The sequence below is a fragment of the Rhineura floridana genome, chromosome 8, assembly GCF_030035675.1.
Source record: "Rhineura floridana isolate rRhiFlo1 chromosome 8, rRhiFlo1.hap2, whole genome shotgun sequence".
In the NCBI taxonomy this organism is placed as follows: Eukaryota; Metazoa; Chordata; class Lepidosauria; order Squamata; family Rhineuridae; genus Rhineura; species Rhineura floridana.
Genome location: NC_084487.1, coordinates 90,250,936 through 90,263,822, shown reverse-complemented (window position 1 = coordinate 90,263,822; position 12,887 = coordinate 90,250,936). Strand labels below are relative to the sequence as shown.

Here is a 12,887-nt window from a genome sequence, read left to right as displayed (position 1 = left end):
TACACATGCTCACTTGATCAACATGTGCAGCTCCACCCCTTATCCATAGACTTTCTGGTTGAGTCAGCCAGGAGAAGCAGCCTTCATCTCAATTGCCTCTGTGTCTCAGGGTATGTGTCTTAAGTGGTGAATGCAAAGGCCAGGGAGTGTCTGCCTGCCATCATGGAGGATGGAATAAAGGGGTATGAATCCACTGAACGCTCCCTCCCCTGAACAAATACAAGATATAAAAACAAACTTCTCAGTAGAAAAGGCTGCAGTATTAGATTTGTATTTTTTGGCCCTGCCTCCACCCTGTTAAATGGTTCTAACTCTCAAGAAAGGTTGCACTGGAATACAGCCTCACTCACCCTGTTGCCAGTAGAGCCTCTGTTCAGCAATTCAGAAATAACTAAAAATGTTTTTTACATCTACATATCCTTCTTCAAAATAGCTGGCAGGCATCTCCCCGCCCAAGAACACCCTACTTCATTTCCTCCCCAGGAATGGATGGGTATATGTGTGTGTGTTTGTGTGTGTATATATACAGTGTACACACACACACACACACACACTGAAAGACTATATATGCAATGAGGGATGTAACCAATAGGAATGGCTTTCCCCCCTTAAGTCCAATAGGGCTCCTACTGGGAGGAAGAGCAGAATATCAATCAATCAATCGGTCAATCAAATAAATAAATAAATAAATAGGAATGGAACAGCTGTCCCGTCTAATGCTAGCAAAGCTTGCCAGGTCTCTAGAATTCACTGCATTTTTTATTTTATTTTTTTTAAAAAGAGGTGCCAGCACTCAAGTCCCATCAAGTTCCAGCCTTTGTCACAGAAGGCTGCATTTCTCCTCTCCCTGATCTGGTATGTGAAAATCAGTATACTAAAGACACTTTTCTCATGCTCATACACTACTCTTTCAAGATAAAATGATCGACTGAACTGACAATATTGAAATCTTGATTTCTGTCTGTGTTGCAAGTTGTAGTGGTGTGTTCATTTTACATTTCCTAATTGTTGGTAAAGACAACGTCTCGGTCACAATATTGCTTTTCATTGATGTTTTGTTGGCTTTTTTTATACTGTTACATTGACTTGTTTTATGTTTGTTTCTATTTAAGTTTTTATGATTTTATATTGACTGTGTATTTTTTATTATGTTTGTAAGCTGACCTGAGTTTTGTTTTAAACAGTGGAAGGGCAGGATATAAATCCTCTTAATAAATGAAATGTTCCATAGTATTATGAACTGGAGTCTAGGAATTCAAGGCTGAAAATGTGAGGTTTTTTTTTTAATAAAGATTCCTCACATCCTCCCCCAGTTTTTGCTGGTAATTACTAGGCACAAAAACAATTGAACAATGCAAACATTAATATGCTTAACTTGCATAATTTGCAGACAATTTGCATAATATGCATATTAGCCTGCCTGAATTTGGGGAACTGGAATATGACAACCCTAGTTAGGGGTCAGCTTATATTTACAAAGAGCCAGTGTGGTGTAGTGGTTAAGGTGTTGGACTACAACCTGGGAGACCAGGATTCAAATCCTCACATAGCCATGAAGCTCACTGGGTGACCTTGGGCCAGTCACTGCCTCTCAGCCTCGTGAAAACCCTATTCATAGGGTCGCCATAAGTCGGAATTTACTTGAAGGCAGTACATTTACATTTTACCTTATTATACGTCAGGCTGTTTATCCACAGTAGTGGCTTGCCAGCCACTAGACTACCTCCCAGCAGATGGATCATTGTTGCTTAATGGGAGGGAGAGGGGGGAAGTGGTGTGGAGGTTGGTGTGGTGCAAATGTATAGGTCAGGGCACGAGATTGGCTCTGCTAGTGCATTTGTACCACCCCAGCCTTCCTGTTGCCCCTCCCAGTGAGCCACCTGCTGGGAAGCTAACGGAGCAGCTCCACCCCTCTTGGTGAACTGCTTCTGTTTATCAATTTAGCATGGTATTGTCTGCTCTGATTGGCAGTAGCACTCCAGGGTCTCAAACAAAGGTCTTACCCAACACCTGCCGGGATTCATTTTACCCAGATGCCAGGGATTCACCCTGAGACCTTCTGCATGGAAAGCATGCTTTCTCCCACTGAGCTATTGTCTCTCAGAAAATTCTAATCAGGAAAATGCCACAAATGAAATAAGTCCCTGTGCCAAAGTATTGGCCTTACATGGGTTTCTCCTGCAGCTGCTTTTAAGCCCTTCTCCTTCTCCTTCTCCTTCTCCTTCTCCTTCTCCTTCTCCTTCTCCTTCTTCTTCTTCTTCTCCTTCTTTTCTTCTTCTTCTTCTTCTTCTTCTTCTTCTTCTTCTTCTTCTTCTTCTCCTCCTCCTTCTCCTTCTCCTTCTCCTTCTCCTCCTCCTCCTCCTCCTCCTCCTCCAGAAGATCTCCCACTGTCTCCTCTGGTTTGGCCCTGAAGGGGAGACTTTTAGTGGGAGAAGGGACTGGGAAGTGTAGTGGCAGGCTACTAGCTGCAGGAGCCTGCAAGATGTTCTACTCCAGTATTGCCTGTAGGATTTTAAAATGGTCTCAGTATGGTTTCCTTTGCAAGTAAAGCAGGTTGGCTAGAAGCATCATGAAAAGGATGCAAAGTAGTTAAACTGATCACCCTAGCTTCAACAATGCAGTCCAATCTAGGGTACCCACTAATCAAGAGTCTAAATTTAATTAAACCACCCAAAAGAGCTGCAAAATGTCATCTGGTCTCTACAAAAGAAACAGAATATCCTGTCAGGGCAGCGATTTGCCCCATCCTCTCAAGCAGTGGCAGAACTATTACTAATCTATAGAAAAGGAAAGGCTATTCAAAGATGATGCCCTCCTCTACCAATTTTGGTATTTTCTTTGAAGCATTTGTTCCAAAAAACCATGTCAACTGGGCTTTAGAGCCCACTTGTTCTGTTTGTGCTGTTCTAGTGCTTCCACTTGCTGCCGAAATCACTCTGGCTGAAATCACTTTGCTGCCTGAGCATCTAAGCTCCAGCACAGCACCCTTGCTCTGACTCAGTTATTTTACCCTGATTTTCCCTCACTGCCTCTGATTCCTGTTCCTCTGGATCTTCACTTGCTGAAGTGTAAATCCATGCTGCCTCTGGTCAAAAGCCCTTTTCAGAGCTCTACCTATTGTTGCCTCCAGCTCCTGCTCCTCTGGATTCTCACTTGTTGAAGCGGAGATCCAGCTACCTCAAAAGTCTTTACAAGATTCCTCCATGCCTGCTTTCCTTGCTGTTTGCCTGACCCAGGAATTTCAATGCACCCCAGCTTTATTTGTTTTTATTTAAAAAGATTTATATACCATTTTATTGTCATGAAACCTCAAAGTGGTTTACAAAAAACAAACATTTAAATTATCAATAAAACAGTTTAAAACAGATTTTATATCTCTAGGGTTGCCTATCGGGACTGGGAATGGTGTCGTTCACCCTCTGTCCTGTCTTCTAAAGATCCTTTTCCTACAAATTGTAGCCTCCAGATCTATTCCTCTTCCTCTCTTTGAGTGTGTGTGTGTGTGTGTGTATGTGTGTGTGTGTGTGTGTGTGTGTGTGTGTGTGAGAGAGAGAGAGAGAGAGAGAGAGAGAGATTGTATTTTAGGCAAGCGTTTTGACCCTTTCCTAGCCCACTAAGTTAATGGGAGCTGCTCGTGACTGAGGCCTGGTCTACAATGGGAGTCCAGAAAGTGTGCCTCTTCAAGTGCCCCTCCTCCAGAAGCCCACACTGCCTTACCCCTACCCCTCCAGTTACTCGCCCTGCCTCCCCTCATCTTATGTGTTTCTTGTGCGTGTGTTGGTTTCGTCATGGTTGGAATTATTTAGCTAATCCTCCCAAACCAAAGGGGTGTTTGTGTGTGTGTTGAGCTATTTCCCACAGCAGTATTAAATGTGCATGTTTTATGTGTATATTCAATAAACTGTCTCCATTTTAAGCCCTGTGTAAATTATTGGATATATCCACCAAGACGTGCTTTTGCCACTGTTTAAAGATACTAATTCATGAGATTCTTAGAAAGTGTATATGTTGAAACATGTATTTGCCAAGGAGGTTCGCTGTATGTTTCAGGAATCTGTGGCCATGAGGAGGCGGCAAGAGGGAAAAAGCAGATCCTTACGATTTCCAGTAAAGTGTCAGACCTTTTAGAAGGAAATAGTAGATGCAATGTTTTATATATGTATGCACCCAGAGAAAGCTGACTAGGATGGTAACGAGGTCTGGAAACCAATTCCTAGAGAAACTGTTAAAAATGTGTTTACCCTGAAAAAGAGATTAAGGGGAGACATCATAGCCATCTTCAAATATTTGAAGGGCTTTTGTACAGAAAATGAAGGAGACTTGTGCTCTGTTCCTCCAGATGTCACATTCACAACTAGATCTAGTGGGTGGAAATTGCAGGGAAGCTGATTTGCTCTGAACATTAAGAGAAATGTCCTAATGATAAGAGCTGCTTGACAATGAGATAAACGTCCCGGGGAGATGGAAGGCTCTCCTTTGCTAGAGGTATTTAAGCAGATAGTCAAGACCATTTGTCAGGGATTCTGTAGGTCCATCCTGCATTGCAGATACTGCATTGAGCAAGGGATTGGACTAGATGACACCCAAAGTCCGTTCTAACTCTGTTTGATTATGTGTGTTGAAAACAATGTTTAAAATTTAGTAAAAATTACACAGGTCTATATGTGCAGGTGGACATAACACTGTCCAGGCCATATTGATTCAAGTCAGTCACTGATGAGGCGTGTTAAAAAATTTAAGTACTTCCACGACACTTAGGAAGTTGAAGCTTGCTACATATATAGCCCAACACATCTTGATTAAATTAGGAAAGAGAACATTTTTATTTCTTTCCCTGGACACTCAGAGTGAGGGAGGAGCTCATTTCCAGTGGCAACTGTCTTTGTCATGTAGTTGCCAGCAGATACCAGTTATATGGGAAGGGCCTTAGCTCAGTGGTGGAGCCATCCGCTTTGCTCACAGAAGGTCCCAGGTTCATCCCCCAGAATCTCCAGGTAGGAGTGGGAGAGACTCCTGTCTGAAACCCTGAAGAGTCACTGCTAGTCAGTGTAGACAATATTGAGCTACATGGACCAGTGGTCTGACTCAGTATAAGGCAGCTTCCAATGTTCATATGTACAAATGGGGTGTATTGTATACAGAGCACCCTTCCAGCTTTTCTTTGTTATAGTCCATAATCTGGTTTATGACAACTGTATTAAGTTTTGACAGTAACTACTTCACTAGAGCTTTTTACTGATGTAGATAAAAATTCGTGCCAATGTGAAAACAACAGTGAGACATTGGGCCAGATGTTGTGCCTTATCTTCCCTGTATACACACCTTTAGCATGGACATTGCCGTTTTTTCAAAAATACTGCAGATGCTTTTACCTTGTCCAGAATTGTACCCCATTGCCTAGAAATCCCCATTATTAGCAGGTTTCTGTGTCCAAATCAGAAACCTGCAAGCTAGCTTTGAAAGAATGAAACATGCGGAAAGCAGATGGCCATACCCAGCTGTACCTGAGACTCTTCTATCTTGTCACTCAGTGTAGTTTCTGTAATCCTAAAATGGGGGGTGGTGGAATAGGAGAAGACAAAACATACATTTAAAAATAGAAACAGGGATGTTATTGAAACAGAAAAACTTCCAGATATGTGGGGAATAGAATCAATTCAGTCTAAAAAAGCATGTAGGCAGCTGCATTCTGCAATCATGGACTCTGTTCATTTCATCCCAAAATACACTGCGAACACCACCTGCCATACCATTTTGAGGCCTGGGGAAAATAATTTACTATAATCCCTCTGCACACAAATATATTTAGTAACCAAAACATTTCCTTTTCCAGGATTGGAGGGTGGGGCGTTTAGGTTGGGTAGCTTCAGAGCTGCATGGGCATTTTTGAGTGGGAATGCATAAGATGTTTTTGTAAGTACAGTGGTAGTGTTGCTTATCCTAGAAGGAGGGAAAGGGTGGGAACAAAGGAGGTAGATTGAGTTTTTTGTAGATGGTGATGCTTTCCTTTTTAAAATTTTTTTATTTAAAGAAAATATAGTGCAATAAAGTAACAGTAGGACAAGAGCATAATGTTCAGCGAACAAAGTACACTGTTCCTCTGTGAGATGACATGTGAGACATCAATTCATATAGATACATAACCTCTCAACACAGAGATCTGAGCAGAAGGAGACCTGCTACTTCCTAAGATCTACATATAGCTTTATTTATTTATTATTTGATTTATATCCCACCCTTCCTCCCAGTAGGAGCCCAGGGCTGCAAACAAAAGCACTAAAAACACTTTAAAACATCATAAAAACAGACTTAAAATACATTAAAACAAAACATCTTTAAAAGCATTATTTTAAAACGCTTTAAAAACATCTTTTTTAAAAAAGAAAAGGTTTAAACAAACATTAAAAAGCAATTCCAACACAGACGCAGACTGGGATAAGGTCTCAACTTAAAAGGCTTGTTGAAAGAGAAAGGTCTTCAGTAGGCACCTAAAAGATAACAGAGATGGTGCCTGTCTAATATTTAAGGGGAGGGGATTCCAAAAGGTAGGTGCCACCACACTGAAGGTCTGCTTCCTATGTTGTGCAGAATGGACCTCCTGATAAGATGGTATCTGCAGGAGGCCCTCACCTGCAGAGTGACACCTATGAAGAAGACTTATTTTATGATCAGTCAGTTTTGCTTACAAGTTGAACACAAATTCATAGAACGTATTATAAATAATTAAACTCAGGTAGTGCTGTAAAGTGGGACCACTTCTAACATAGGGAGCTGTAAGTGCATTATAGGTAGCTCAGCTTGTCTCATGTCTTGGTGGTCATTAGTGTTTCGCTCTTCCTGCCCCACATCACTGCAGCTGCTGGCAACAGTGGAGACATGGTCAGCATAATGATAACAAGATACACAATACGTGGAGAGAGAAAACACATAGAGCTGGCACGTTGCACTGTCTTGTAATGTGACATCTTCCCCCTTCACTTGCTGTCATTCTGCTAGTGTATTAGTTTACTATGTCCAGTTTCTCAAGCACGGGAGTCTACAAATTGATGGAAAAGAACAGCTAGTAATCATGATTTAGTTTGTTTGCAGACTGTATATAGCTATATAGCTTGCTTTTTGTGAGCCTTCACACAGCAGCCTACAACTTAGCAAATTCAAATATTAGTTAAACCAATCACAATATTTCATCAAAGCAATCTAATTATAATTGCATCAACAACCAGCAGCAATTAAAAAGTAAAACCCAGCACAGTAATGTAAAACAGGTAAATCCAGCATAGCATTTTAATTAAAAGTGGGTTGGAATAGAAAAGAGGGCATTTCAAAAGTGGGGGACCATCAATGAAAAGACCCTTCTCTGGTACCAAGCAATTACATCATTCTTGTCTGTGAGCCTCCAAGCAGGTCCGTTTGGGTGTAGGTGGTCCTTCAACTAATGTGGTCCCAAACTATTTAGGTTAATACTAGTCCTTTAAATTCAGCAATGCAACTGGTACAGTACAGGTGTTGTGGGTTTCAAATACCTGACTCCAGCAAGCATCCTGAGAGCTGCACTACTTGATGCTTACAAACTGTAGCCAAGCCCATATAGAACATGTTAACAGTAGCCTACTATGGATGTAACCAGGATGTGGGTAACTGAAGAAGGACCCCCTTTCTCCCTCTGATAGCTAGATGCAACATCCAGGTTCAGAGGCAGTGTGCCATTGAATACCAGCTGGTTGGGAGCAGCAACAGGAGACATGTATTACCTTCATGTCTTGATTGTTGGCTTCTCATATATATCTGCTTGGCCAATGTGGATGGGAAACATGTTACTGGACTAGGTAGACTGATTGCGTAGGGCTCTTGTGTTCTGAAAGCTGAAATCCTAAACAAACTTATTAGAAAGTCATCCTCATTGAATACACTGGGACTTGCTTCAAAGTAAACATGCATAGGATCTCCTTGCACAAGAACAGAGGAAGGCCAGTGCTGAAATCCAGAGACATGACTTGCATACCACAGAGCAGGGCTTCCCATTATCTGCTGTAGTCAAAGCAAAATGATGCATTCACTAATTTACTGTATCTGTAAACTGGCAGCAGAGGCTGTGTGGAAACTCTGGACTTTTGATCACAGAGAAGTTTTATCTTTTTGCTTATGTTAGGAGTGAAATCATTTACTTTGTAAAAATGTTATTCTGTTAACAGGATGGAAATTCTGGGATCTGCCCTCTCAGCAGCAGTCAAACTGTAGAATGCAGCAACAGTAAATCAAAAACTGAGTCTTTCAAGAGTGGTGTTTCAAGAGTGAAATCTTTTCTTCCGGTCCCCAGAAGTAAAGTCAGCCAGTCTTCTCAGAACACTAAACGAAGCAGCAGCAGCAATACAAGGCAAATAGAGGCAGTGAATGACTCAAAAGAATACATTTGGAACATGCACAAAAAAAATACAACTTGAAAAATACAAATAAATATACCTGTTTACCGTTCATTTTCCCCCTTCGGTCTTTGCATAATCTTTGTTATCTTGGAGAACAAATTCATTCAAAAGTGTAAATAATTTTTAAATGATTTTCTCATTTATGATGTATCTATGGGACCACAGTTTAATTTCAGTGTAAATAACCTGTTTATAATGAAAATATTAGATTATATTGAATTGAACTTTAGAAGTGGAAAGTGATAGCTTCACAAATGATTTTCTAATCTGAACATTTTTATTGTTTAATTATATTCAGGGGTATCACCACAAAGAATGTGTGCGGGTGTAAATAAATAAATAAATAAATAAATATTGGACTCGATCAAGAGATACTGGTGTATAAAAGAGCTAGTACCATATGTGATGCTTCTGTGGAGATATGTGATCTCTATTGCATTAAGATACAGATAGCCAATTTGAAAGGACTGACAGTCTATTCATACTGCATAGTCAGTGTGGCAGTTTCTGCATATACATCTTCCAGTATGCATAGGATTCCCTCATGACAGGATCCTATGTAGATTTCTACGTGGAGGAAATTAAGCAGTGGATCTGCTTTTGTTTCCTATGTATAGTAGGATCCTACGGGGTGTTGCTTACATGAAAATGCTATTCTGTATGTGTAAAATCTATACTGCCTGTAGAACAGGATCACTAGATTTGGGTGATAATCTTTATATAGTTATATATACTGAGTTTCCTGTGTTATATTTCATACATTGGGTTACACAATTCTGTACAGTACTGGCTTAAAGGTAACATACATGTGTTTTCAAGGCAAAAAAAAATTATGTTCACTTGCTGAAAAGTGAATGGAATGTGGCAATAATGGGAAGAATTGGGAATAGTGCCCAGTTACTTTCAGTTATAAACTGCATTAAATATTTCAATTGCTCATGCTATTGGGTAGCTTGGTTTATTTCTTGTCTCACTCAAACGCTTTTGTTGCTTCAATTTTGCTTTCCAGTTCTTGAATGAATAATAATTTGTGCAGATTCTACTTTTCTGTTAAAAAGAACTCCAAAGCCATCCTAATAAGCAATCTGTTGCTATTTGTCCCATTGTTTTTTTATTTGTGGGAAAAGATGACCTCTAATTATATAAATTATATAATTTGCGCTAGAAAAACCTTTCACTTTTCTCATTTTTGGCAAATACTAAGAATTTTGGGCATTTTACATTAAAATATATTTTTAAAGGACAGCACTAGATTAATACACAGTAGTTATCAGGAGAAAAAGGAACAGCAATAAATCGGGGAATGTGATTTACCCATTTGTGTGTATTCAGACTAAAATAATGTTTTAACTGCTATTCGCCAGGGGCGGGGGGACTTCCATTCTACATCTTTTTCCCTCACAGAAGATTGTACACTTTCAGTATTTATGGGCGCAGTTGTTCGAAGACTCTGTCTTGACCAGGCGCTTTTATTAAAAGAATAAACAGATTTATTCAGAAAAGACTCCGTGGTTGCCTGGTAAATTACCAGGCACTTGCTCTGGCAGTGCTGCGAAGATATTCAATCCAACTCCTTTGCAAGAGAGTTTGTAAAAGCAAAGTCAGCAGTTAACATTAAATGTTTTCCTGGAATTTTCATCTGTCATGCCAATAAAACCCTTTTGTACTGCAATTTCTGCAAATACGTTTGTTTCCGTCTTACATGTGTATATATTCAGTTTTATGTGTTTTCTCTGTGTCCTTGTGCTGTAACAGATGGATTTTGACAGTTGCATTTTTTGCATATCACTGCTTCCATGTCCTAGAGCAAACTTTACATACCCAATTGTTCAGGAACTGGATCTTAGCCGGGATAACCAGTGGCAGAAGGTTGGAGTGTGTTTGGCCATCGTATTTCCCTGGCCCTGTTTCTGTGCTCCCGCTGCTTCCCAACAACCAGGTCTCCTCTTAAATGCTGTGAACTCTTGGCACCAGACAATGATTGAAATAGGGAAAAAACCACATACATTCCTCAAGCGATAATGGTTTGCTCAACACGACACTGAGTAGTGCATTAGTACAGGGTTTGACTTTTTTTGATAGCAACTTCACCCAACCTTGATGCTAAAATGTGGATTTTTATTGGGCCGCTCCTCCGTGGCGCAGAGTGGTAAGCGGCAGTAACGCAGCCAAAAGCTCTGCTCATGGCCGGAGTTCGATTCCAACGGAAGGAGGAAGTTGAATCTCCGGTAAAAGGGGTCGAGGTCCACTCAGCCTTCCATCCATCCGTGGTCGGTAAAATGAGTATCCGGCATACGCTGGGGGGTAAAGAAAGGCCGGGGAAGGAACTGGCAATCCCACCCCATATATACGGTCTGCCTAGTAAACGTTGCAAGACGTCACCCTAAGAGTCGGAAACGGCTCGCACTATAATTCTACTTGCAAAGTTTACTATGTCATAAAGTCTACTTATTTTCAAGGGGCTTACTCCCATGTATATGTGTCAAGGCATGAAAAAATAAAGATTCCCCAGCATGATGTGATCCAATCCTATGCATACATAAGTCCCATGGAATTCTATGGGATTTCCACCTTGGTAAGTTTGCACAGGATTGCAGCTCCTTAGGTAGATCTAGAGCCAGGGAATTATCTATACATCCCCAAACCAACTTAGCTGCCATTTAAAAAAAATGTTTTGATAGTCTTGGTTCTGTGTTTCCTTGAATGAACTAAGTAAGAATTTTATCCCTGACTACTTCCAAACACAAATTACAGTTCAGTGTTCTTTTTCATCACCTAGGACAAAACTTAAAATTTTGTGGTTTGAAAAGACATCACCTTTTACTTATGATATGAATGAACAGATAAGTATATCAAATTAAGGGCTTGAACTACCGAGCATGCAAGAAGTAACTGAAAATGAACACAATGTGTTTGAGAAGTTCATTAACAGAGCTGTACATGATAATAGGAAAACAAGGATGTAATTGTCAGTAACTTTAATTGAAACGTAAATTAAATCTAATTCACTAATAGGCAAAAAACCTTGCGGTTTAAGAACATACCTATAGCCCAAAGCTATTCTATCAAACTTTAAAAAGCAGGGAAATTGGGCAGCTATAGTGAATGCACCAGGGGAGCAGGAGACCTGAACTCCTCTCTGAGATATTGTACTGCCCTACAAATTGGTCAAAATGCAAACACCATTTGGGTTGGTCTTTCACAGTCCAATCCACTTCTTGTGCGGCTTGGAAGAATTTGGTAAAATGTGCCTCTGAGCATATGGTGAGTGGTGGCAACACTTGCCATCTCCAAAGATAGAGAATCATATTTTTGTATGTTTGCTGGTGTTCTTACTTTGCTTCTTTCCTCTGTTATTAATGTTTCTACAGAGAATCTACACTAGAAAATTTTATTTCCCTCATTATTCATCCCAGCAATCTGTGTCAAATTTATTTTTATTAATTTCAAAGCCTTTTTATTGGTCAGTGTCATATGATGGTGAAGACAGTCTTTTGTGTTTCAAATTGGAGGTTATGTTCTATTTCTATTTTGGGTGCATTAACAGTGGAATTTGGACCTGCAGTTTGATGAAAAATCAGACTAATTCCAATATGTTGCTACTTCAGCAATGGCTCTAGCTGTTGGAAAAAAGAGGATGCATATTTTCAGCCTGCTATGTTTAAATCACTTCATTTAAGGCAAGGTGGGCACAGTCAATTAAAAACATAGAGCACACCTAGCCTTTTGCTAGAATATATTTCACCTTCCACTGTTTTATCTTGTGCAAATTGAGACAGTCCTGAGGTCCACTGGAGACTATTCTGCAGAAGTCAGTGCCATTATTCCACAATTATGTTTGGAGTTTTTTTAGTATAAATTTTGCAAAGAGTTGCTGTACTTCACATATTCACAGAAATAGAAACAAAAGAAAATGATTTCCTATAGGAAACGTCACTAAAATTGCAAAGGAAATCAGACATATTCAAAGTGACCATCTGAACTATATCAACTGTCTTAATAATGTTGCTTCCTCCCTGCTAAAACAAGATCAGCACAGCACATGTCTTCTTTCTATTATTTGGGCTGATTGCAGGTGTTGCCACCACTCACCATATGCTCAGAGGCACATTTTACCAAATTCTTCCAAGCTACACAGGAAGTGGATTGGACTATGAAAGACCAACCCAAATGGTGTTTACATTTTGACCAATTTATAGGGCAGTCCAATATCTCAGAGAGGAGTTCAGGTCTCCTGCTCCCCTGGTGCATTCACTATAGCTGCCCAATTTCCCTGCTTTTTAAAGTTTGATAGAATAGCAGTGGGCTATATGTATGTTCTTAAACCACAAGGTTTTTTGCCTGTTAGTGAATTTCCCTGCTTTTTAATCCGGGAGGTAAGAAATGGGATCCTGTCCATGTTTGCTGAGAATGGATGGATCATTTGCATGCTTATTGAGTTCAATGGGATTTACTCCCCTGCAA

The 12,887-nt window shown here is 40.1% G+C and overlaps 1 protein-coding gene across 1 annotated transcript in view; it reads left to right on the top strand.

The window, feature by feature from the left end:
* Positions 1 to 10,107, top strand: part of CTTNBP2 (cortactin binding protein 2) — a 123,655-nt gene extending 113,548 nt beyond the window's left edge. Inside the window, 2 exon segments of the mRNA XM_061640072.1 lie at positions 8,193 to 8,423; positions 8,425 to 10,107. Of these exon segments, the coding sequence (XP_061496056.1) occupies positions 8,193 to 8,423; positions 8,425 to 8,454 (261 nt within the window). The 3' untranslated portion in view covers positions 8,455 to 10,107.
* The last annotated feature ends 2,780 nt before the right edge of the window (positions 10,108 to 12,887 follow it).